General features: G+C 34.3%; 1 protein-coding gene across 2 annotated transcripts in view; it reads left to right on the top strand.

Moving 5' to 3' along the window:
- The window catches only part of TPP2 (tripeptidyl peptidase 2), a 90,879-nt gene that overhangs the window by 4,152 nt on the left and 59,797 nt on the right, over positions 1 to 26,930 (top strand). For both annotated transcript variants that reach the window (XM_044670543.1, XM_044670542.1), the window contains exons 2-7: positions 5,221 to 5,349; positions 10,207 to 10,302; positions 11,726 to 11,830; positions 13,003 to 13,127; positions 17,452 to 17,615; positions 22,609 to 22,763. In XM_044670543.1, coding sequence (XP_044526478.1) covers positions 5,221 to 5,349; positions 10,207 to 10,302; positions 11,726 to 11,830; positions 13,003 to 13,127; positions 17,452 to 17,615; positions 22,609 to 22,763 — 774 coding nt within the window. The remainder of the gene's footprint in view (positions 1 to 5,220; positions 5,350 to 10,206; positions 10,303 to 11,725; positions 11,831 to 13,002; positions 13,128 to 17,451; positions 17,616 to 22,608; positions 22,764 to 26,930) is intronic.

The raw sequence follows: 26,930 nt of genomic DNA, 5'->3' as shown, positions 1-26,930 counted from the left end.
CACGAGCTATGTGCTGTCTACTGTGATAAATGCCATATATATGAAGATAAAAACAAAAAAAAATCATGCCCTCAAGGAGCTCACCCTTTATATTTGATTGAAGATCAAATTGTTTGGCTTTTAAATGCTTCATAGTCCTGACTCCTATCTTCTCAGTCTTGCACCTTACTGGCTTCCACTTTCAATCCAATGATACTAGCTGCCTTGCTGCTTCTCATACAATACATTCCCTCTCCTAAGTGGTTATTTTTATTTGCTGTTACTGCTCTGGCTTCTCTGACTTCCTTTAAATCCCAACTAAAATTCTTGCTTCTATAAGAATAAATTCGTGCCTTTAGGAATCACCCTATATGATAGTGCCTTCCCACTGTGATTATCTCTGCCAGTAGACTATGAGCAGCTCCTTGACTGCAAGAATTTTTTTTTTTTAAATTTTAAACCCTTAACTTCAGTGTATTGACTTATAGGTGGAAGATTGGTAAGGGTAGGCAATGGGGGTCAAGTGACTTGCCCAGGGTCACACAGCTGGGAAGTGTCTGAGGCCCGATTTGAACCTAGGACCTCCTGTCTCTAGGCCTGGCTCTCAATCCACTGAGCTACCCAGCTGCCCCCTGCAAGAATTTTTTTTTTCAAAAAAAAATTTCTTTGTTTCCAGTGTTACAGTTACCAGAATATATAGTACGTCAGGAGGTCCTAGGTTCAAATCTGGCCTCAGACACGTCCCAGCTGTGTGACCCTGGGCAAGTCACTTGACCCCCATTGCCTACCCTTACCAATCTTCCACCTATAAGTCAATACACAGAAGTTAAGGGTTTAAAAAATTAAAAAAAAAAAAAGAATATATAGTAGGTGCTTAAGTGATCATTGACTAGATTATTTGTTCCTTTAAAGGATATATTTACATAATTGGTAAAAACAAAACCTATAGTAAACAGATTCTCTATACAGTAGAGCACCTTTTATCTTAAGGGTTCCAAGACCTACCTTGAATAACTGAAATGATAGATATAAGCTAACATGTGCTTACCTCATATATATGTGCTCTGTTGCCCCTGCTTCTTAGTCTCTAATACCCGACTCCCCAACACACACACGCACACACGCATGCTCAGGAGAAAGTGAAAGCAGAAGAGATTGTGAGGAAGAACAGTTCAATGGCTTGAGGGAACCTCTATTGCAGGGGTGGGCAATGTATGGATCTTGAGTTTCTGGCTCCACCTCCCAACCTGCCAGTCCTAGCAGAGCCCCAGGATGTGCCCCAGGGGGCCTTTCAGCAGCCCCCACCCCCACCCCCCAGATTTCAGTGCCTTCCACCTCCATTCTTCTCCTTCCCCATGCCTTTATGGCTCTCACAGATAAAAAGGTTGCATTGCTTTCCAGGTGATTTTACAGCTATTTCTAGTTAACTGTGGATGAATGAAACCTCTGAACGGAAGATAAGGGCCCCCTACTGTACCTGTAAAGGTAGACTTTTAGAGACTATGAAGATTTAATAAGTTATTATTAGCTTCCAGAAGGAAATGGAACCAGAATTAGGCAGAATTTGTGTAGGGGAACAGAGACCATGTTATAGGCTAGGGGAAGACCTGTATTCTAAAGTAAGGAAGCTAAAATGCTACATTCTTAGAACTGTGAGACCAGCCTGATTAGAGAGTAGGGTATGTATGTGCAGCAGTTAGACAGGTTAGGGTGGAGACCCACTGTGGTGGCCATTAGGTGCTTATTTTCTGTTGAATATTTCTTTAGATTTGTAAACCTTGATTAATATTTTTATTAACTGACTAGTATTAAAATTGATCAGAAAAGCCTAGATGGCAGTCTCAGAAAAGAAAAAGTTTTGCCCTTTAAGTAGCTGAGAATCATTAATAAATGCTTGTCATTAATTTAATTAATTTAATGATTATTGGAATAATTTTTTTTCCCAAAGTTGGGATTTCTGAGGTTTAGTATTTAGTATGATGCTTTTGTTGTTGGAAGTGCATTTTCCAAATATTTTGTTGTTGTTAGGTCGTGTCCCACTCTTTGTTAACCCCATTTAGAGTTTTCATGGCATAGACACTGGAGTGATTTGCCATTTCCTTCTCCATCTCATTTTACAGATGAGGAAAGTGGGGTGAGTGACTTGCCCAGGGTCACACAGCAAACAGCTTTGAATTTAGGAAAACAAGTCTTCCCGACTTTAGGCCTGGCACTCATCCAAACACCATATAGCATGATCTTAAATTAAACTCTTTTTTAAAACTCTCATTTTTATTTTTTTAAATTTTTAAATTTTCATTTTTATTTTGAATATTTTCCCATATTTACATGTTTCAGGTTCTTTCCCTCTCCCCAAACTCCCCAACCCCCCATAATTCCACTGAGTTTTACATGTATCATTGATTAAGCCCTAATTGCATATTATTGATAGTTGGGCTAGAGTTATCATTTAGTGTTTTCTTCCCCAATAATATCCCCATCAGCCCATGTGTTCAAGCAGTTGTTTTTCGTCTATGTTTCTCCTCCCACAGTTCTTCCTCTGAATGTGGCTAGTTTTCTTTCTCATAAGTCCCTCAGCCTTGCTCTGGATTCTTGCATTGCTGCTAGTAGGGAAGTCCATTATTTTTGATTGTACCACAGTGTATCAGCCTCTGTGTATATTATTCTCCTGGTTCTTCTCCTTTCACTCTGCATCAATTCCTGGAGGTCATTCCAGTAAAATCTCATTTTTAAAAGTACTCTTTCAAATACTGGCTAATGGTACAAGAGAAAGAGCAGTAGCTTTGGAGGAGTCAGAGGACGTAGTTTTAAATTTTAACCTGCATCTCCCGATATGTATATTTGCCTACATCACCTAGACAACATTAACTTCTCTGATATTTTCAGCTCTAAATCTGTGGGTTGTTGTTTTTTGTTTTGTTTTGTTTTGTTTTATTTTGTTTTGTTTTGTTTTGTTTTTTGGTGGTCTGGTTAGTAAGTGAATGCTTTTATTTTTTAACAGTTATTGAAAACTTGTTAAAGAATTCAGCAGTGCCTTAGGAGGGGGAAAATAATAGTTACATCTCACTTATGTGGGGGTCATTTATCCAGTGACCTTGACAAAAGCCTGCATACAAGTTTATAAAAGGTCCTAAACAATGAACATAGATACCCCAAATATAGGTACTAAAGCTTAGGACTTGATGGAGAAAGGAACTATCATCCATGCTTGTAGAGTGATCAGCAGGGTTGACCTTCCTTTCCATCATTCCCATACCCTTCTCAATTCCCTTTCCTTCTTTACCCTTCTTCCTGGGGAATTTTGTTGCCCTACTATGAACCCTACTGTGTACAGCCCCACCAGGGAGCCCTGCTTAGAACAAAAGTTCAGCTTTAGTTGGGCTTCAAAAGAGAACCTCTCAAGTCCTATTTCTAAGAGCTAACTTGTTCTTTCTTGAGACATAATTCTAAACAAAGTTATTAGAATTATATTAGAATTCAAAGAGTTTGTTAAATTGGTTATCTGGCTTCTCAGGTAACAAGTTAGAACGTATTTCCAAAAAAAAAAAAACTACTTCCAACTTGGCAAAACAAACATAAATCAATTCAAATCTATCTAAGTCACCCAGGGAAATGAATCTATTTATAGGAAGTTAGATTATCTATAACTTTTCAGGACTATCTTGATTTGCATAGTGACAAATATTTATATAATTTTTTGTTGATTCTTCAGAGAGTCAACTGTGAAATATAGGTACTGTGGATGTTACACCCTTTTAGCACATGAGGAAACTGGCTCAGAGAGATTAGCTAACTTGCTTGCGGTCAAAAAAATGTAGAATTGGAATTGGGACTGAGGATTCCCCTGACCTTAGGTCTGGTGCTCCTTTCCACACACATCAGTTCTGCTTCTCTTAACTGGGATATACCCATGGGGGATTGCAGTGAAATTCTTGTACAAATAAAATAGATTGAAATAAGAATATGTGGGAAATTGGCCACCAAGTTACTGCAAATTTTATTCATATCACTGCTTATAAGCTTTTCTTCCTGGAAATATTCATGACTATTTTAGCTCAGCTAGGGCACTGAAACGGACTTTCTGGGACTGATTAGACAAAGGAATGATAACAGAGGTGGGCACTACTTTTTCCAAATTACATTTAAAATAAGCATATAATTTTTACCATGTTTGTTTAACATGTACTCTACCTGGGTACATCTGAATTTATTGGAAACTTGTCATGTCTGTTTTTAGGTTTTTTTTTCCCTCTCCATCTAAGAAACTAAAATATGACTTAAATATAAACACTTCAAGGCTTGATTGTCTTCCTACTGAGACAAAATACCACCTTCTTGATACTTTATTGCCTTAGCAACTCTGCCACTGTAAGGAACTCTTATCAACCATAGCTGGAATTGGAATCTGGATGACATCTCCTCCCTTGCCAACTACTAAGAGAAGGGAATTCTCTTGGGAATGAAGAGGTTTTCTTTTATACAGTCATTGGTTGGGACTATCTTCCCTAAAATTGAAATTCAGATCATGTTTTCTCCTAGAGCCCATAGGTTAATGCACTGATGGCAAACCTTTTAGAAACCTTAGAGCCTGAGTGCCCAAACTGCAATCCTTATGCCACTTGTGAGCCCCCCCCCCCCCAACCTTACTTCATTTGGGAGGGAGGAAGCACTTCCATTATGCTGCTAGACAGAGGGTCATATGAGAAATGTCCTCAGACAAGAGGGGGAAGGGAGCAGCTCCCTCCAGCACACAAGCCATAGGTTCACCAACACAGGGTTAATGTATTTAGCTAACCTTTATGTCATTGCTTCTATGGGTGGGGGGATTATTTTCTTTGCTTCAAACAGCTGATTGAGAAGCAAACTTTTAGAAAGCAACTTTTTTTTATAGGTTGAGGACCATCTGGGTAATGAATTAGAATTCCATACCAATAGAATTCAAGTAGTCAAAAGATATTTCTGGATCAATCCATTATGTTCTTAGTAAATTATTCATTCTCTTTCTTACCATATTTCACGTTAAATTGTTCGAAGTCTTATGTCTATGCAGTAAATCTTTTCAGTAATACTTTTATGATTGGGATTTGCCAATCTTCTCACTTATAGGATTATTTTTTTAAAATCCAGTTACAAGAATCCTGGTCATTTGGGGTTTCTTGATTTGTTTCCTATTTACATAATACCTAAGTAAGGAATATAGTCATTTCTTTCTCAATTAAACTTGAATTTCTTATTTTTTAGATTACTACTGATGGGAAACCTAAAATCATTGATATCATAGATACAACAGGAAGTGGTGATGTGAATACCTCTACAATAGTAGAATCAAAAGATGGGGAAATTGTTGGACTTTCAGGAAGAACTCTTAAGGTAAGACATTATTTTTACTGTTACTTCCCTATATTATATATTCTTAATATCCTTATAATATTGTTCCAACTCTCTATGGAATGAGGAAAATGATAATAGCCAGCATTTACATAGCATTTTAAGGTTTGTAAAGTGCTTTTCGAATATTATCTTTTTATTTATTCTCACAACAGTCCTGGGAAGATGGGTGCTATTCTTATCTCCATTTATTAGATAAGGAAAGTGAAGAAGAGGATGACTAGTAAGCATTTGGGTTAGGATTTGAACTTGGGTCTTCCTGACTCCAGGTGCAGAGCCTTATGTACAATGCTACACTTTGCTACCTAGAATAATGATCCTGGGTTTGAGGGGAAATTAATAAGATCTGGTATAATTTTAGGTTTTTTTAAAGTAAGTTTTAGATTTCTTTTTAAAAAATGTATCTGGCTATTATGAGGAAAATCTTTGGGAATAAAATAAAGCAATATAGCTTTCAGCCTAATAATGGGCTAATTTTGTGTCTTTAGAAGAAAATGTCTTCGTTGTTAGAGACTTTAGTTTTGTTGTAAAACAAAATAAAACATGATTATAGAGAATTTAATGTTATTTATATAAAGTTTTAGTAGTTTGGGAATAACTAGAAAGTTGGTAAATAATTGTCTTTGATCGTATATGATAACTTTTTCCTAAAGATGTTTTAGTGTTTATTGACATTGTAGGTATTCAAGTTTATACAAAATTGTTTAAATCTTAGTGTTTAGACCATGGATTTATAGCTTGAAGTAACCCTAAATTAGGGATTCTTATTTTTTTTCTGGACTCTTTAGAATAATGATGTTTTTAAATACATGAAATAAAATTATCAGAATATCTTTTTTAAGTTCACAGCCCTAAAATTAAGATCCCCACCCTCACTCAACACCTCTCTGCCCTTAAATTATTTAGGTCTTCATTTTATAGAGGTTTTAAGTTAACCTAGCTCTTACCAGAACAAGTATGTATGTGGGACGGGCAGAGATGGTAGCTATTATTGTTATTATATCATCATCATCATCATCATCATCATTATTATAGAGACAGTCATACAAGTTTTACTGATGGCATTGTTTTCTTAGTACCCTTTCATTGTCCAAGTCCTCCTTTCGAAAGGAATGGTAAAAGTGTTGGGAAGACCAGAATATCAAATTATTGGATTATTGGGGTTGGAGGAGTAGAAATCAGCCAGTTGGTTAGCAGGAATTTTTTAAATACCTACTGTGTGCTAGCCATTTTGCCAGGTGCTTGGAATACAGATAACAAAATAAATAATTCCTCCTCTTGACATTCTATCCTGGGAAATAGCATGTATATAGATAAGTATATGCAGAATAAATACAAAATAAATATAAAGTATTTATATTCATGGTAGAAGAAGGGAGAGCACTTGTAGTTGGGGAGATTCAGGAAAGGCATCATGTAAAAAGATGGTGCTTTACCTCGGTATTGAGTTAGGGATTTTCTAGGTGAACATGAGTCAAGAGGGATTTTAACTGCCATGGAGGTGGTCCGTACTGTTATAGAGAGGGTTCATGTTATATATACTAAGAATAGAGAAAAGCCAAGTTTTGCTAAAGAGTGTGGAAAGGGACTAATATGTAATGAGGCTGAAAAGAAAGATTAAAGCCAAGTTATGAGGGGTTTCAAAGCACAACAGAGAGGTTTATTTTTTCTTTTCCTAGAGACAATTGGGAGCCATTGGAGTTTGAGTAAGGGAGTGATAAAGTTACTTTGGTATCTGCATGGAGGATGCATTGGAATAGGATAAGGCAATTAGGACATTGACAGTAATCCAGATAAAAAGTGATAATGAGGACCAGAACTGTGAAGTGGTGGCTGTGTGATTAAAGAAGAGTCGGATATAACATGTGTATGTAGAAATAGTAAGATTGTGCAACCGAATCCTTGGAGAAAGAATCAAGAGTCTAAGACAATGTTACAAATCTGGAGACTTGAATTATAGTAATTTAGAAATTGAAGAATATAAAAGCTAAGGGGGGGGGGGGTTAAACAAAACCAGCACCTGAAAATTCCAACATTTTCTGCAATGTTTCATACCCATAATCCCTCTAAGAGGGAAAGAAATCACTTCTCTTTTCAAATAGTGCTCCACACTTCTAATTTTCCTCCAGTCAGCCATAGTATTTTTTAGGATTTTCATAAGTTATGTCATTCATAAGTTAATATTGCTCTTAACTGCTTGAGATAAGAGAGTAATCTTTACAAGACTTTTTTTAAAACAATCAATTATCACTCGATATTTGATTATAGGCTCTCTAAGGCCTCTTTTAACTCTTAACAATTTCTCTTTTAAATAATATGTTCATTGGTTAAATGGTTTTATCATATACAGTAATTTAGAAGTAGCAAACAAGAATAAAGAGTGTTGTTAGTCAATCATAGTGACAGAATGACAGGTAACACTAAAATACAGGAGGGAGGGGGAGATATCCAGACAAGATTGAATCATGTTTTTTGTTTAAGAAGTCAGGAAAATTTAGGGCTTAATTGCTATAAAGTAACAAGATTGATTCCGCAAATATGTGTCATTGACTTGTATACAGTGCAGTTCAAAAAGATTTCTATTAAGATGATTTTTAAAGGTTCTTATCAGCACAATGACCAGCCACAATTCCAGAGCACTCAGCTGAAACATACAACCCACCTCTAGGTTGAGGAGTCAGAATGTAGGACTTAATTTTGAGGGGCTAATGCAGGAATTAATTTTGTTTGACTATGTATGTTTACAACATGTTTTGTTTATCTTGCCCTATCAATGTGGAGAGAGCAGGAGGTTGAGAGTGAGAAAATTTGGAGCTTAAAATAAAATTGAATTTTAAAAAAGTTTTTAAAAAGTTCTCGTGTGACATGGGATAGATTTCAATCTTTTCTGAAAAATCACAAGTGAAATAATCTATTTCCTAACTGATGTAGATGTTATTGTAATTTAGTGAAACAGTTTATCTTTGGATGAAAGACTAGAATGAGTTCAGAATTAAAACTTTCAGTTCCTGAATTCCTCATATGTTACTTAGCAGATGAAATTTTGCTTTTGATGTCAGGAAAGGTACGTTATAGCATGGGATAGATATTAGATCTCTCTGTGCTATTTGTACTTTTGACATTTTGATGGATCTATAATTTCACTGATGGTAATACTCCTGGACCAGAGTATAACATGACCATATACAATTATTGTTCATCAACTTCCATAAATCTTCATTATTTCTGAGACATAGTAAATAGATCACTTGACCAAAGCCTTACACTAATTGGTGGGACACCTTGATTAAAATGCATACTCTCAATTCTCAAGTTATTTATACTCTATTTTGGTTGCAAGATTATTGTACATTGTAGATTTTTAAAAATTAAGTGAAAAAGAATAAATTTGAGACATTAAAACATATTAGGCTTTTGAGTTAAAATCTCTAAGGAACTCCAAAGTTTCTATTATGTGAGTAATTCTCTGTTCCACTTCTGGAAGTGATAGTAATTGGCCATATAGCTACTAAAAATAGTAATAATGAAAATACATATGATAATACATAGCACCTTATCATTGATGAAGAGTGTGGAATTAATTTAAACATTTATTAATATTCATTTTTAACATGGTTACATGATTCATGCTCCTACTTTCCCCTTCACCCCCCCCTCATTCCCCCCACCCATGGCCAACGCACATTTCCACTGGTTTTGTCATGTGTCCTTGATCAAGACCTATTTCCAAATTGTTGATAGTTGCATTGGTGTGGTAGTTTCGAGTCTACATCCCCAATCATGTCCGCCCCGACCCATGCATTCAAGCAGTTGTTTTTCTTATATGTTTCCTCTCCTGCAGTCCTTCTGAATGTGGGCAGCGTTCTTTACCATAAATCCCTCAGAATTGTCCTGGGTCATTGCATTGCTGCTGGCACAGAAGTCCATTGCATTCGATTTTACCACAGTATATCAGTCTCTTTGTACAGTGTTCTTCTGGCTCTGCTCCTTTCACTCTGCATCAATTCCTGGAGGTCTTTCCAGTTCACCTGGAACTCCTCCAGTTTATTATTCCTTTTAGCACAATAGTGATGAAGAGTTTTTTGTATAGTACCTCCTTCCATTTTTCAGAGTGGATAGAATCCTATGAAGCAGATAACTGAAGATCAAGTTATATGACTTGAAAAGACAGTCATATAACTTTTAATGTTATGAAACAGAACCTAGATGATAACTCAGCTGTCTTGACTGAATTCATTGGTCTTTTTAACTCCTCTGCATATGCTGCTCAGATTCTGAATTGGAACAGAGACAAAGTCTCAGATTCATTTGCTCTTCTTATTGGTTTTTATTAAAAGCAGGTAAACTATTGCTTTAATTTCATACATGAAGGGTACAAGACATGCATCTATCTACCTGATCACTGTTCTAGGGTCTAACTTTGGTCAGATTCTAGGAAGGTGTACATAGGCAGCTTGTTCTATCAAAAGTGGTTCAAGATAACATGAAGGTCTTGGGGTTTTTTCAGTTTCAAAGAAGGTATGAAAAAAGAACTGTAGCACCTTCAAATGGTAAGCAAACTATAGATACCTTTGATTGCCCCAGTTGTGAGTAGATCAGGTAAGGTTGAACTCAGGGACTTGGAGAATCTTTTGATGTCAGTATCCAAACTCAGATGTTAATTATTCATATCCCTTTTCTTTATATATCTCCTTTTCTCCCAACCTGTTGTCACATTAGGATAAGATTTTTCGTTACAATAACAGGTGTCTTAATCTTAATTTTACAGAACAGTGTGTAATTTGGAGAGAACATTTAATGAAAGAAAAAATTTTTTCTCCTTTTCTCCTCTCTTCACAGATTCCAGCAACCTGGACAAATCCCTCAGGCAAATACCATATTGGTATAAAAAATGGTTATGACTTCTATCCTAAGGCTCTTAAAGAGAGGATGCAGGTAATGTGTGACACTTGTCACTTATGAATACTATAATTACTCTCCTTTCTTACCCTAAAGAATTCTCACTTCCACTTGAAAATGTTTTCCTTGAATCATCTCATCGTTGTTAGTGTTTTTCTGCTTGTTTTTTTTTTAAACCCTTGTACTTCTGTGTATTGTCTTATAGATGGAAGATTGGTAAGGGTGGGCAATGGGGGTCAAGTGACTTGCCCAGGGTCACACAGCTGGGAAGTGGCTGAGGCCGGGTTTGAACCTAGGACCTCCTGTCTCTAGGCCTGACTCTCACTCCACTGAGCTACCCAGCTGCCCCCCATTGTTAGTGTTTTTGCCTTTTTTAGAATGTCAACTTCTGTTGCTTTTAGACTTCCCTAAGAGTTTATGGTCTTTGCCAGAATAAATGAATGCTATCTATTTAAGAACTGTATTCTCTTTTTCTACTGACTTTCTGACTTAGTCCCCTGTGCTGCCACAATCTTACTATCACCTTCCTTATTGATCTTTCTCATTAGTTCCTACCTCCATGAATTTTATCGGTTAACAGTTGGTAAAATCAGAAATTGCTATTACAAGATGTAGATTATTAGAAGTCGTGGATGGGCTTAGTGAAAGGGAACTTAGTATTTTTCTGTACTATTCTAGTCCTTTAATTATAGTTTAATTGGGAACTCATTTACTACATATAAACTAAATACTACCTGCAAACTCTTTAACCATGTTAAACATGTTTAAAAATTGCATTTAAAAAACTAAGCCTAATTTTCCTTCCAGTGGCATAATGAATTACACATTAATAGTAAGGTTTATCTTTATGTAGTGATTACAGTAACCTCAATTTATCAAATGAGACTAGGTTATTGTTGGAAAAGCCTTCTTTTTTACATTTAAATTTTAGCTCGATATTCAGAAATACAATTTACACATTTTAAAATGACAGCTATAGTACTATTATTCTGTAAAGCCAAAATAGTTCTTAAAAATTCTGTGAAACTTTAAAATTATTGAAAAACCCAGTGCTAAATGCTGTCAGTTGCTTTTATTATATTTTTTGTGATTCATAGTTGGGAGTGAATATAGATTATCATACTTTAAATTTTTAATTAAAATATATAGTTTCCTATTTTAGTAATTTTTATTTGAAATAGTAATATTTTTATTTGGAAGCAGCAAATTTTGATTTGGTATAGTTGGAGTTGTAATAAAAAATTGAATAACAATACACTTGATTTCTTAAAATATGCCATAAATCTTTTTTTCTTTATTATCTGACTTTTATAGCCTTGCTTACTTTACTAACATTTTATTTACTTTCATTAATTTCATAAGGCATCCAAATGTAATAGCAATGGGGTTTATAATTAAAGTTGTTTAAAATAATAAAATGTACTGTAAAATTTTCAGAAAAAAATTTTTTTTTTTCCAGAAAGAACGTAAGGAGAAAATTTGGGACCCTGTTCATAGAGTTGCACTTGCAGAAGCCTGTAGGAAACAGGAAGAGTTTGATGCTGTTAACAACTCTTCTTCTCAAGTTGGTGCTAATAGTATAAATAAAAATATTGGTAAAGAATATGCAACATTAGGGAATAAAAACTCTATTTTTGGAATTTTTTCTTCAAAGCAATTTGTTAATTTTCGAGATCTATAATACCATTCCTCCTTTTAAAGTTGAAATAGACTCTGTCAAGCTCTTTTGCCAGATAAGATCTTTGAATTTGGTTTAAAAGTGAGATGTTGATTTGTATCTTATTAAATAAAAAGAATTCATGTTCTGTCACCTCATCATGGGAGAATAATAATTTTTAAATAATGGAAAATTAAGCATTGTTAAAGGACAAAACTACAGCAATGACTTTGAGACATTTGAGAATCATCTTTCTTTCTACTAATCATTAGGCTAGATATTTTTTAACACTGAAGAGAATCACTTAGTCTTTTGCTAGTCTGCTGGCCACAATTTAACTTTTTATTTAGATTTTATTTTATTTTAAAATTCTTTTATTTCCTGTTTGATAAATCATAAGAATGTTAAATATGCATTGCTGAATGCTTTAGAATGAAAAATGTTTTGTAATAGAGTGGTAGCTGGTATTAACCATTTGTTAAATGTCTGTTCTTTCAAATGTTTTTAAAACATCCTAGATTTTTGCAAGATTTTACAACTCTAAAATAGATTGATTTGATCCAGTAAATATTGTTTTTTTTCCTTTATCCTATTACATTTATAAGAATTGAAGACCTATTGTTTCTATACTATACTATAGATACCTAAGGAGTTGATTTTTTTCCTAGAAAAAGCCTCAGGATAAAAATTTGATCTTTAATGGTCTATGTAATATGAGCTACTAGATTAAATAACTTGATTTCTTTTATAACCAGTTCTTAAAATAGCTTATAAAACTCATTAGAGAACATTTGTGGTTTATTTTATTAACTACTGTAGGAATAAGAGAAGACAAATGTTCTTATCATAAGGTTTGAGAACTTAATTGACAGCCATCTCATTAGATGCAACCATAAGTTAGGGTAGTACAATAAAATGACCTTTTATTTAGCTGGAGGAAAATTCATACAAGAAAGTAGAAAATCAAGAAATGGTATGGTGTTTTATGCAGATTATATTGGCATATAGAGTGGTGATTTATTCATTCTTTAGAAGCAGAAATGTACCAAAAATTTGCATGTTTGTGTTATCTTTTTTAGTTAAGTAAATTAATCAAGGAGGAGCTTCAAAGTCAAGTAGAACTGTTAAATTCTTTTGAGAAAAAATATAGTGATCCTGGCCCTGTGTACGACTGCTTAGTTTGGCATGACGGTGAAACCTGGAGGTAAACCCATTCTATGTATCTTCATATTTTAATCATTTTTTAAAGTGCTTACATATGGATTAGACCAAAATTAAATCTTAGAAAGTACCTAGATTGTTACTTTATATATTAGTGATTTTACTGACTAAAGTATATGATAATCAAGTTGGTCTTTTTTTTTTTTTTAAAAGAAGCAGTAGTAAAGATTGCATATTTTAGCTATACAGGGTGTCCCCAAAGTTTTAATGAATTTTTAGAGTATTAAACCTTAAAAGTCACTAAGACTTTTGAATTTTCTTTTAAGAACTACATTTTTAAAGTATATTTCACGTTTTGTCACAGGTATATTAATTTATATTAAATGTGATCATTTTGTAAATTGTATTGCTTTAAATGCACTTCATACTGTTTAACTGGTTCCACAAAACCATGTTTGGCAAATGACATTATACGCTGCATTGAGGTAAACAGTAACTTATTACCAATTTGAAAGGCATTACTTATTGATAAAAGTTCCAACTTTAAAACCTTCAGTCTCTGGAATGATGTAGTATTTTAATGGTAATATGTACTTTTTTTGCCCTAAGCTCTTTCCTTGTCCCCTAATGTAATGAGTAAAAAGAGGAAATGACTGAGAAACAAAGATTTCTTGCATCTGAGCATATTGATGTATTAAGCAATACATGCCAGTTGCCTCAAAAATCAGATCCAAGTACTCAGTTTAGAACTGGTCCTCAAGTACAGGGGAAACAAACCTTTATATATCAGAAACAATCAACTAAGGCCAATTACTTAAAAGGAAACAATACATTAGGCAATCTGATTACTTATTCATAAAATATTAGGGGGAGAATGAACAGGTAACAGTTCCCTGAATTCAGAAGTGTCCCATATCCTCTCAAGTGTCCATATATAATAAGAGGAACATGGGAACAATAAATGACTAGGGCCAGTTTTCAGATAAAATATATAGGTTTCTTGAGATGTACAAGTACTAGAAAACTCCTTGCATTAATCTTAGGATCTGACTGTGTTTCTGGTCAACACATAGGTCCTTGGTTAAGGATCTCTAAATAGCAGGTACAGGTGGTCCAGTTTCTCAGCCATGCAGGATTAGGTTTAAACAGTGCAATAAGTTTTTCTACTAATTTCCACAATTGAATAAACTTTTCTAACAAGACAGAATTTAGACTGGGCCCATAATTGAATAGAAAGAGAACTAAGCTAACTTTAGAACTTAATTACAAAATGGAGTCTGTGTTTCACTCAATTCCCATAGTTCAACCATGATGTCTTAATCCCCTCAATTCTCACATTAGATATCAGGAGATTTAAAAGTGGTAATAAGGGAATAAAGGATTCCATTGATGTGATGTTATTCCCATACACAACCTCTTGATTTTCTCCTTATGACTAATAGCCATCCTAATCTCACTATTTTCATTTGAGGCAGGTATTATGGGGAAGGAGAAAAAGGGTTTTCTGGTTGATGATTTGTTTTATTATTTTCTTGACTCCTGGTGATGAGAAAATAAGAGACAACATGGTATAATAGAAAGAACATTAGGTTTAGTCAAAGAATCCTGGGTTTTTGAATATTTACTTCACTACTTAATGACTGAGTGAATACCAGCATGACTGTGATTAAATCATTTAACCACTTGGGTCTTCATTTTTCCTATTTAAATATAGAGAGCTAGCTAGATGATCTATAAAAGTACCTTTCAGCTCTAAATCTGTAATCCTAAAGTGATCCCATGGTGTATCCTTGACAGTTATTTTCTGATTGGTTTGACTATTGAAAGCTCTGGGGGAAGATGGAGTATAGGAAATATTTAAATCAGATCAGTGATCCATCCATCCCAAGTGTTCTATAGAAAAGCAAAGTTGATCCTTTGTATGATGTAGATATCACAAGCATAATGGGTCTACTTTTAAAAATATTTGTATGTGTGTGTATAATTTTGTCTATACATTATATACTACTTGAGTCTGTTCATCAATTTAATTCAGACATTTATTAAGTACCTTCCACATGGAAGGAAGGCACTGTGTTAAGTTGCTAGGCTTAAGAGTGATATTCTTATAATCAGATTGGGAGGGAGCAAGGATTATACTTTTAAAATAGCACATATATATATATATATATATATATATATATATATTTAAAAGGTAGCTGTAAGCAAAGGAAAGATCTATACAAAATGCTGAAAGAAAATTTGTGTAAAGAGATCATTTTCATTGGAACTAAGGGAAGGCTTCATAGAGGGTTTGCCATGTAAATTGGGTTTGAAAGGAAAAGCAGCTTTCCAGCTGGTAAAAATACCGAGGGAAAAATCTATGGAAACAGGGGGATGCGGTAAGGATCAACTAGTTGTCTACTTTAGCTGAAACAGAATAATAGATGGGAAGTACAGTTGTCTCTCACTATGCCACAGTTCACTTGTTGCGACTTCACTATATCAATACAAAATTATATACATATGTATATAATTTTGTATTGCGGAGTTATACTTATTATGGCACATTATTGGCTGATGGAATAAAAGGTGACCAACCACAGTGCTGTGTTCTGAATCCTGGGTGCTGTTTGGCTCAGTGACTGTAGGTTAATAAGAGTGTGGAAAAGGTTTATGGAGAGTGGGAAGGGTTTATAAAGCCTTAAAATATATATAATAAAATAAGTATAATATCACTACTTCATGGATTTTCACCTATCATGAGGGCCTCTGGAATGTAACTCCTGACATAGGTGAGGGATCATTGTATTGTAAAATAAAGTTGAAAGGTCCAGTTGGAACCATGAAGGTCTTTGTTCCCAAGCTAAAGAGATCTTATTTTTTTTCCTTTAGGTAATAGGCAGCCAGTGAAGCTTTTCTTGAGCATGCTTAGGTCTATACATTAGGAAAGATTATTTTAGCACCTGTATAAGGGGTGTACTTGTTATGTGAAAAATAGAGGCAAGAGACCACTTAGAAAGTAATATTCCAAAGATTTGTCAGGCTGTGGAAATCAATGGAAAAGAAGACTGTTTAGGAGAGAGAGTAGTTAGAATCAATAGGACTTGAAAAACTATTGGATATGGGGAATGAAGAAGATAGAAGACTAAAAGATATCTTTCAGCATCTCTATTTGGGGCAATGGTGGCAATATCAATAGATATTACTAAGTTGAGAGGAAGGTCAGGATTTGAGGAAAGATGAATTTGGTTTTTAATATATTGGCTTTGAGGTACTAGGGAGTGTGTTATTTGGAATTTGGGGGTTCCATTGAGAGGTATTTAGGGCTCATTTGAGCCTTAAAATATTTAGATATATGACAAATTTCCTGTGGATGTTTAGGGGACTTTGAAACTACATTTTCCATGATTCAACGGGTTTCCAGTCTTGACATGAACAAATGTAAAACGTATTTAAATTGGGAGGTTGGGCTTGAGACTTCCTCTTTTGTTACCTGCCCGCTGGTTGGTAGGTTGCTCTCTTTGGCATGGGACAAGGCAGGCACGTGGTCTAAGGGGAGAAGGTAATGACTAATGGCAGGCGATTTGAAATAGATTTTAGCAGGCGTGTGGTCGATTTTATATTTTACCAACATGCCCATAATTAAAATATTACTTCTCCTTTTACTCTCAGTGTATATTTTTTATAATTATAACAGTTGACATAGGAGAATTTATTTCAACAATGTGAATTGGAGGTTAGGTAACAGATAACACAGAGCTAGATATAAAAGGGTCATCACTAACATTTAAATACTACTATAAAGTTTTCAGAGTGCTTTGTATATATCATCTTATTTGAGTCTCACTTTGATCTTGGTAACTATTATTATCCCAAGATGAGAGCTTTGATTCAGGCTAAATGATTTGCCCATTGTCACAGAGTTAGCAAAGTAAGTATTACAGAAAGGATTTCAACCCAGGTTGGCCTTGCCCAGGTCTATTGTGCCTTGTTGTTGATAATTCAGTTAGGGATTTACAGACCTTTAATAAGAGGAATCTACTTCCATTTTAAATACTTCTAAAGCTTTACATTGCACTAGCCATGTATAGGGCAATGTGTTAATGTGTTTTCTTTTATCCTGGTAGCCATTATTTGGTCATGTGGCTACTCTCTTTTTAAAGCTCTTTGAAGGAAGAGATCAAAACTTGGCATTTACTTTGATATGTTGGAGGTAAGTATGGTAGACTTTTAGCCTCAAGGAATAATGATTATGAAATTTTCGGAAATAAAAGCGAATTGCCTGAAAAGTGAGGGGAGGGGAGGAGAAATTGTACTCTTAGTAACACATAGTTGTCTGTAAAATAGAAATTTGAATATTAACTATTCCTATTTTCAATTCACAGAGCCTGCATTGATTCAAATGAAGGTGGGGATTTGAGTAACAGCACTGTATTGAGAAACTACAAAGAAGCACAGGAATATGGTTCTTTTGGCACAGCTGAGATGTTGAATTACTCTGTTAATATATATGATGATGGAAACCTACTTTCTATTGTGACCAGTGGAGGTATTTCTTTAATCTGTGTAGCTGATAAATGATGAGTATTTTAAAGTTAAGATATAAAATACTAACTCTTTGATTTGCCAATGATTTTACAGATTCCAGCCTACTTATTTCAACTAGTTAGTGGGACTGAACCTCAGGTCTCCCGGATTCCCAGTCTACCCTAAAATAGTGTTACTATTTTAGCATATTTAAAAAAGAAAACATGCTCAGAATAATGAAGCTATATATACTTGAGTAGTTTAATGGATTTTAAATGTGTTTCCACCTTTGGGTGTTCTTTTTATCTGCTTATTTCAAAAGGGCTACAGAGTCCAAATTATCCAAAAACTCATTATCAGGTACTTATAACTGAGTTTGTTTTGTTGTGATCCAGACTTGTGATTTCATTGTTGTAGGGACATCTCTAGCAGTAGTACTGCCAGTGGAGATCAGCAAATCCTCTTAAGTTGCCCGAGGCATTGTGTTGAGTGCGTTGGCCATTTTAAATGGTCATACAACCACTCTGTGCTAGAAGATGATTTAAATTTAGATCTTTCTGACTTGAGGCCAGCTGTACTGTTCTCTATGCTATTTCTCTATGAGATTGCTTAGGGGAGCAAAATTTGTCACAACACATGATCATGAATCAGTTTTTCTCTTTATACCCAGCCCTGTCCATCTCTTGGAATTTTTTTTTTGTTGTATTTTATTTTTTATTTTTTTTAGAATATTTTTCCTTGGTTATATGATTCATGCTCTTTCCCTTGCCCCCAACCCTTTCTCCTCCCTCCCTGTAGCCGACACACAATTCCGCTGGGTTTTACATGTATCATCATTGATCAAGACCTATTTCCATATTATTGATAGTTGCACTAGGGTGACCGTTTAGCATCTACATCGCCAATAATATCCCCATCAACCCATGTGTTCACGCAGTTGTTTTTCTTCTTTGTTTCTACTCCCACAGTTCTTCCTCTGCATCTCTTGAAATTTTTATTGGTCTTCAAAAGAATGATTTTAATATTAACTAGTTAAGAAAATTGATGGAACTTTCTATTGGGTTATATTATGTTCCTGCTTTGAAAATCAAAAGTAAAATCCCATCATATAATTTCTTTAGAAAAAATTCAACACTGACTCATCTCTTCTTTCAAGTATTAGCACAGAGTTGCTCTTATAACCTAATATTGTTATCGATGACTTTATTTACTTTCATTTATGAAATGAAGTCTCAAACCTTGTTTTCTACTATTTACTATGTATTTATCCCCTTTTTAAATGGACTTTTTCTAGAAGCAATTTACCCATTGAATATGGAAGACCTCCTCTGTTAAGATTAGAGTTTTATATGTTTGCCATAAATATAGTAACTTTAGATTGATTTATCCCCTGTGTCTTTGTATTTGTTCAGTATGCAAAACACAACAAAGTAATAAGTTAATGTCAATTTACTTGATAAACATCCATTAACAAATGATTCATTCTATTAAAGGGCAAACCTGTCACAATCACATTCCACAAAAGAGGGGGTCTATACCCAGTATCTGCATTTCTTTACTTTCTCCTCCTTTGTTACCTTTATATTCTGGTTTTCATTGCTGCTGCTTCATGGAATCCTGTGCCTAATTAAATCATTTTTTTAGTCATCTTCTCATTGGGTCTGTGCTGGATTTGGTATTGTTGATTACCCCCATTCTCTACTAATTTCCCTGTTTTTATTACTGGCACAACTCTTCTCCTAACTTTTTAGGATTAAAGTTGGAGTCATGTTTGATTTTTCCCTCTTTAATTCTTAAAGATTTTCTTTGAAATGTCTCTGATTTATTAATTTCTCCATTACACTTTTACTAAACCTAAGCCAGTGTGTTGCTACAATTTGGTTAACCTACTGTGTTCTGTTCCTATTTCTTTTTATTTTGTGTCATATCAGTTTTAGATTGATTGATATTGCTGTAACACCATTTTTATCTTGTCACCTCCATGCTAAAGAACTATAATGGCTTCCTATTATGTGTTGAAGCAAATCTAGGGTTCTCACCCTGACATTCATAACTCTTCCTGTATTTTATTTAAACTTGCTATGAAATCACTCTACTTCAAAAGCTTTGTTCTCAAGATTTTATTCTGGTAAATATACAACAACTTTTATTTTTTATTCAGAGTAGCTAATTCATTGTTAGTATTAAGGAGAGCCACTGCAGATTTCAACTCATTTATTTGGTGAGAGGGGCCTGGAATTAGCCATCTTAAAGACTACTAATAAGGAAATTTTTGGTTAAAGATATTTATGTGACAGAAGCTTGGAGTGCTTGTTCTACTTATATGGCTCCAATTTCATTTCTTAGAATATGTGAGTGGGAAGATGCAGGAGAGTCAGAAAGGCAAATAGAGGCCATTTAAAATTTACTCTAACAATCTAAATGAATTCCAGAGACTGGAACTACTTTAAGAAGAAAATCAGTGTTGGCTAAGATAGCCTAAAAAGGCATTGATGCCAAGGTAACTCAAAATTGATGAGTCTTGTACCAGCTCTTGGAGAATTACATTTCAGGATATGAGATAAATTAGAAATACTGGAATATCCCCAAGTAATTATCCTTACCCAACATTATTTTGCACTAACTTTACTGATGTATTATATACGAAATCTGATGTTGTAAACAATATTGTCTTTAGAGAACCATTTGAAGCAATAAAAAAGGCTATAGTTGAAAGAACTCTGAATTTTAGTCAGATGAGTAAGTTCAAATTTGACTTCTGTCTATTTTCTTGATGACCCTGGCCTGGGAACCTTACCATTCTGAACTTCATTCACCTCATTTCTGAAGTAAGAGGATTGAACTAGATCAGTGATGGGCAAACTACAGCCTGCGGGCCAGATGGGGCCCCCTGAAATGTTCTATCCCTCCAGGGGACATTATTCCTAATCTGACGAATACAATGAGTAGGATACAATATAATGAAACTTTGAAAGAGTTGCCTTAGAAACAGACTGACAGACTGAGCATTTCCTTTCTTTTGGCCCCCTCTTTAAAAAGTTTGCCCATTAACTAGATCATTACTGAGATCTCTTTAGCTCTGAATCCACGAACCTGTTATTCACAGTAATATTTCATTTAAGAACCTTTTGACAGATCCATTTAGCAGTATCAGTTGGAGAATGCCTATAATCTAGTGAGGATCTAAGGAAAGACCTATAAAGATGTGTGTAAGAGAGTCTACCTTAGATTTCTTTAAAATTTTTAAATTGAAATTTCTTTAAAATCTTTACCATATATATTTTTCATTACATGTATTATTTTCATTATTAGTTTATGTCCATGTTTTTTACTTTTAAGATGTTTTATTGATATATTTTGTTTTTTACTTTTTTCTTTCTCTTCTGTTCCCTAAAGTGATCTCTTTTCTATTGATGAAGAAAAGTAGTTAAGCAAAAAACATCCTATACAGTAACATAATCAGATGGCATTTGTAATGGTCTACTTTAGTATTCCCCCACCCACACACACTCTCTAGGGAGAGAGACATAGGTTTCATTTTCTGTTCTCTTGGACCATTCTTGGTTGCTAAAAGTTTGGCTTCCTTTTAGTAATCTTTTCACTTATATTGCTGTAGTCATTTTGTATATTATTGTTCTGATTCTACGTAATTTATTTTTAATATCTGTTCATACAGACATTTCCATGTTTCTTTGAATTCCTTGTAACTTCATTTTATACAATGATATTCTGTTATATTCATATACCACAGTTTATTCAACTTCCCTATGTGTTCATCTGTTTTAGTTAAGATGTTTTTTTTTTTCTTTTTAAGGAAAAGCATGTCTATATTAAGCTTAAAGCAAATCTTGTCCACTTATGTTTACTATGCCATAGATTTTATTGTCTAATCTATGTGGCCCTGACTGAAACAGTGCCACCTGATGTTATTGATTCAAATTGCAACAAAAATAGTTAAAAGGAAGGGGAAACAGCCTTTTGAATGTTCTGATTAAGAAATCCAATGAATTAAATAGAGTGATATGGTGGAAAGAAGTTTAGTCTGGGCTCAGAGAATTTACTATTTAAGACCTAGATGAACTTGGGTACGGCACTTAGGCTTTCTCTTTTCCAAATGCAAAAGAAGATACTTGATACATCTCTAAGGTCCCAGGACTAAATTCTCTTATTCTATAAATGACAATAAAATTTTATACTTTACCTCTTCTTACATATGGCAAATCCCTGCCTTTGTAGGAAATTTTGAAAAGTATATTGATAAATAGTTCTCTCTTTTCTTTGCCAGTTTATTCCATACATTTCCTTTAAAGCCAATTTCTTATTAAGCCTTTCCTGATTGATCTTTGCCTACAATTATAGTTCCTTTATCTAACTATATAACCTTTGATCTGTTTATACAAGTTAACTCTTATTGAAATATTGCTATGGTTATTTTGAACCTGAAATTCCTATACCACTTTCAGAGTCTTAAACACAGATGAATCTTAATTGCAAATCATTTGAGAATTCTGTAATATAGTGCAAGGATGTGATATAATTTTAGGCTTAGGGAGCTGTATGATGAATTAAATTGGTGAACTGTTTTAATGCTGATGAGTTAGCGACATGAGTAGTAGGATCTTAGAATAGTTCTATCCAAAAAGTCTTATTAATAAATTATAACTAGGTGGAAGTTAAAGCATTGCTAAGGTTTTATAATTAAAAGAGCTTTCTTTTTAAAGACATCTGAAAATTATACTTCAGTTCCTTAGGTTTTCTATTTTTTTTTTAAACCCATACCTTCTGTCTTAGAATCAATTCTAAGTATTGGTTCCAAGGTAGAACAGTGGTAAGGGCTAAGCTGTGGGAGTTAAGTGAGTTGCCCAGAGTCCCACAGCTAGGAAGTGTCTGAGGCTAGATTTGAACCCAGGACGTCCTATTTCTAAAGCCAAGTAAATTTTTTTCCTATTACAATTATAAATGTGTAAAACCATTATTATAATATGTTATATTTTCTCATCTTTTCTTGTTCATAGGAGCTCATGGGACACATGTAGCTAGTATAGCTGCTGGATACTTTCCACAAGACCCTGAACGAAATGGCATTGCTCCTGGTGCTCAGATTCTTGCAATCAAGATTGGTGATACAAGATTAAGCACTATGGAAACTGGCACAGGTCTTATAAGAGCTGTGAGTATTCATTATATTAATCTAGACCTTTTTAGTGCTTAGCCTTCTGATTGCTTGTTTACCTCTTGGCTTATTCTTCTTCATGTGTAATTAGCAACTCCATCAGGGAATGGAAGATAAAATAGAACTCAAACCCCATAATTTGATGTATCTGAGTCTGTTTCACTTTTATTGTACTACGACATTGAACTATTTAGGTAATTTAAGGTTTTTTTTATACAGAAGTGTCTTATCTATATGTTAGGTAGACTACAAATGTCTTTTAAAAAATTATTTTGGTTGTTCAATGCCTCTAGTTTTTTTCAGTCACATATTCTTAGAGCTGTGACATTCATTCAACCCCACTGCATGAACCCCACAATAGTCATCTAGCCTTTGTTTGAACAGTTCTAGGAGCTATGAACTCATCAGATCTTAAGGCATCATATTCCATTCATTCTAACTAATCTGGAGGCCACAAATACGAAATAAAGTGATGGAGCAAGTAAGAGTGAAAGTGGTTATTTCTTTTGTCTTTTATATAATCATGAAGTAATGTAGCTAGAAGAATTTTAGAGATCAGATAGTCCTTCCCCATCATTTTCTAGATAAGAAAATGGAGGCTGTTGGAGATACAGTTACTGTCAAGTTCATACAAACTGCCTTGTCTCTCCCCTTAGAAGTTTTCTATTTTTAAACCCTTACGTCCCATCTTACAATTGATACTAAATATTCAGTTTCAAGGCAGAAGAGTGGTAAGGGCTAGGCAATGGGGGTTAAGTGACTTGTCCAAGATCCCACAGCTAAGAAGTGTCTGAGGTCACTTTTGAACCCAGGACCTCCTGTCTCTAGGCCTGGCCCTCCCTTGAGCCACATAGCTGTATCTCCCTGACCAGAACTCTATATCTTTTCAAGAACAGACCTATTTCAACATGTGAATGAATACTTATTTTTTTGTTTGCATATAAGCAGATGTGTATAAGATGTCAAGTTCTTAACAATATATGCCTATAATATGGTTAGTGATAGAAACTATATGACTCAGAAGGTAATTTGGTCTGAATGGGGAATATATGGCCAGGGAAATGTAGATTGGCACATGGAAGCTAGAAACATGTTTTTATTGAAGGTATGCCATTATTTCATTATACGGCTTTAGTTAAATGATTCTTTTGTCTTTCCAGTTTTCTATATTCCTAAAGTGATGAAAAAGATGTTCTCTTTCCCATCTTAGAATTTTTAAAACTATTAAGGTCATCATTACAAAAATATTAAATGGTTCATTTGGATATGATTGTGCTAAATTCTAAAGGGAGGGAGGGGAAGCACCATCTGCCTGGAAATTAAGTTTCAGCAACCTCAGCTGTCTGAAACCCAACTTAAAAAATAGGTGTAAGTGTAAAAAGCTTAGGCAACAAAATTGACAAGTCCATGAACTTAATTATTTAAGAGCCACAAATTCCAGTAGCAGCAAGAAATGAAACTATTCTTTTCTAAGTAGAAAGAGGAAACAGAGGAAAAACTTTTAAGTCATAGTCTTCTAGGCCCATTCATTTTAGAGATAAAGAGCCCCAAGTCCTTCAAAAGTCTATAAGGTTTCTAAACATAGGAAAAGTCATTAATGTTTTCATATAATGATAATCCTAAGATATCAAGAAAATGTTGTATTCAGCATACTCTTATTTAAGGTGACAAGCAAGTAAATATTGCATTCTGTATTTCTAAGAAAATTGGGTTAAAATATTTTGGCACTTAAAGGAGTAAGCTTAAGATATTTTGACATCTGATCTGGAATACAGTTCCCTAGCAGTGCTAGATATAGGAGATGTTATTGAAATAAACTATTAACAGACTTTTGTCAGTTTTTTTAAGACTTGCTAGACTGGTACTAATTGCTGATGCTTTCGTTCTCTATTACTTCCTGGGAAAGTGAGGTTTGGTGTTACACTCCCATGTTCACAATTAAGATGTCTTTATGAATGTTGTAACTCTTAACAAGAAGATATTAGCAAAATTGTATTTTTTGTATTCTCTTTCCCTACCCACATCCCTGTCCCAGGAAATTAAAATGGTTAGTGAATTTAAATGATCTTATTGAAGCTTGTGTTGTATTGACATAGCCTTCAGAAATCAAGATAGTTTCCTTAAGTTCTTTAAAATCTTTTACCTACTCAGGGACCTTTTCTCAGTCTTCATCTTCCTTGACTTTTCTGCCACCTTTGGAATTATCACTTCCTACATTCTGACACCCCTCTTCCCTGGGTTCCATGACCCTGGGATGATACAATAGGATCATAAGATCAGCGATTTAGAGGTAGAAGGGATCTCAGAGATTAACCCCCTTATTTCACAGATTAGGAAAAAGGAGGCTTAAAGAGGTTAAGAGACTTTTACCTCAGGATCATACTAAATATTTATTTATCTAGTAGCATAACTGGGATTTGAACTTAAGCCTTCTGATTATAAATTCAATGCTTCCCACCCCTTCATGGTTTTATAATTTCATCATCCTTAATTCTTCACTGTCTCTCAGTGCCTAATCCCAAACATTTGCCAAGTTTTATTTACTCCACAATATCTCTTGCATTCTTACTTTTTATTTTTCTGCTTACCTGGACCCCGCTTTAGTCCCCTATCACTTCTTGATTTGACTTTCGTAAGACTTTAGCCTTTTAGGTGGTTTCAATCCTCCTTGAGTCCATTTTCCACACAATTTCCAAAGTATTTTTCCTAAAGGACACATCCACATCCAAAAACGTTGTCACTCTGCTATACACCTTTAGTATCCCTGTTTGAAGCTGCTTAGCCTGACATTTAAAGCCTTTCACAATCTGGTTCCAAACTGATTTTTCTAGTCTCACATAATCCCTTTTATCCTTTGTATTTCAGCCATACCAGATTCTCCATATCTGAAATTTCTACTTCCTTGAATTCTGAAAAGCCATCCCCATGCCATTAGATAGCCAGTACCTTAAAGACAGGAATGTCTTTTGCCTTTCTTTGAATCCCCAGTGTTTAGCATGGTGTCTGTTGCACCTATTATGTAGGTACATAATAAATACTTATTGACTTGAATGTATTTCTTTCTCATCTGTACCTTTCAGGGTCCTTATTTTCCCTCAAGATTCTGATCTGGTGCTATTTGCACTTGAAGTTTTTTGTGAATCCCTTTACCTCCCCTTAGTAATAAACCTTTCTTCACTCAAATTGACTTATATTTATTTATCTATATATGCTGTAAAATGTCTTCTGCCTGCTCAAGTTGCCCCTTCACCATGCCTACCTACTCCACTCCTAGAAGAAGGTGAGGTCTTTGGGGATATGAGGTGTTAGAGAAAGACTGTAATGGAGGTTGTCATTTTGTCATTTGTTTTTTTTAATGATTCTTTTTTTTTAAATAAACAGTGACCTTGACCCTAGATTCATTTTGTAAAAATGAGTTTTACCTTGTAGCTTAACCTACATGTGCCTACATTACCCTGTAACTATTGCTTGCAATAGCAGGTAAATTGCTAGGGTAAATTTTTAGTGCTAGAAAAAGGAACCTTATGGAGACTCATCCAATTCCATGCCCTCCTGGGAAAGAGGAGAACTGTGGCCTCAAGAACTCAAGTAGCTTGTTCAAGGGTTAATTACTGCTAGAGTTGAGATTAGAATACATTTCTCTTGATTTCTAGACTAGGACTCTTTCTGTATATCTCATTCCCTTCATTGCCCATTTCAAATTATCTAAACATGCTTATTCTTATTTTTCAGATCTTATATAAATTAGATTTGAGAGTCTGGAAGTTCCATGTTTTCCCACTATTGTATGGTATTTGTTTATGTCTAGTATTTGATGTACAAAAATAAAAGCCTTTTCTCAAACTGTTAGTAAATATGAACTGCACTTATAAATGTAAATGATTAGAGAAATTTTTAAACTTTTATTCAAAATATTTTTTAATTGTAATGATTTTTTTCTTCAAGGTTTTTTTCTTAATGTATATATAATGCTAGACATAAAGTCACTGAAGTTTCTTGATTTAAAAAATTATGTAAGAAATTTATGGAAAAAAATTATGGAAGAAATTTAATTTATTGATTTTTAAAATAAAAATCCTTACCATCTATCTTAAAATCAAAGCTATGTTGGTTTCAAGTCAGAAGAGCAATAAGGACTAAGGCAATGGGGGTTAAGTGACTTGC

Source organism: Gracilinanus agilis, chromosome 3 (genome assembly GCF_016433145.1).
Source record: "Gracilinanus agilis isolate LMUSP501 chromosome 3, AgileGrace, whole genome shotgun sequence".
NCBI classification, from domain to species: domain Eukaryota; kingdom Metazoa; phylum Chordata; class Mammalia; order Didelphimorphia; family Didelphidae; genus Gracilinanus; species Gracilinanus agilis.
Note: the sequence above shows the minus strand (reverse complement) of the source record. Positions and strands in the feature narration are given on the sequence as shown.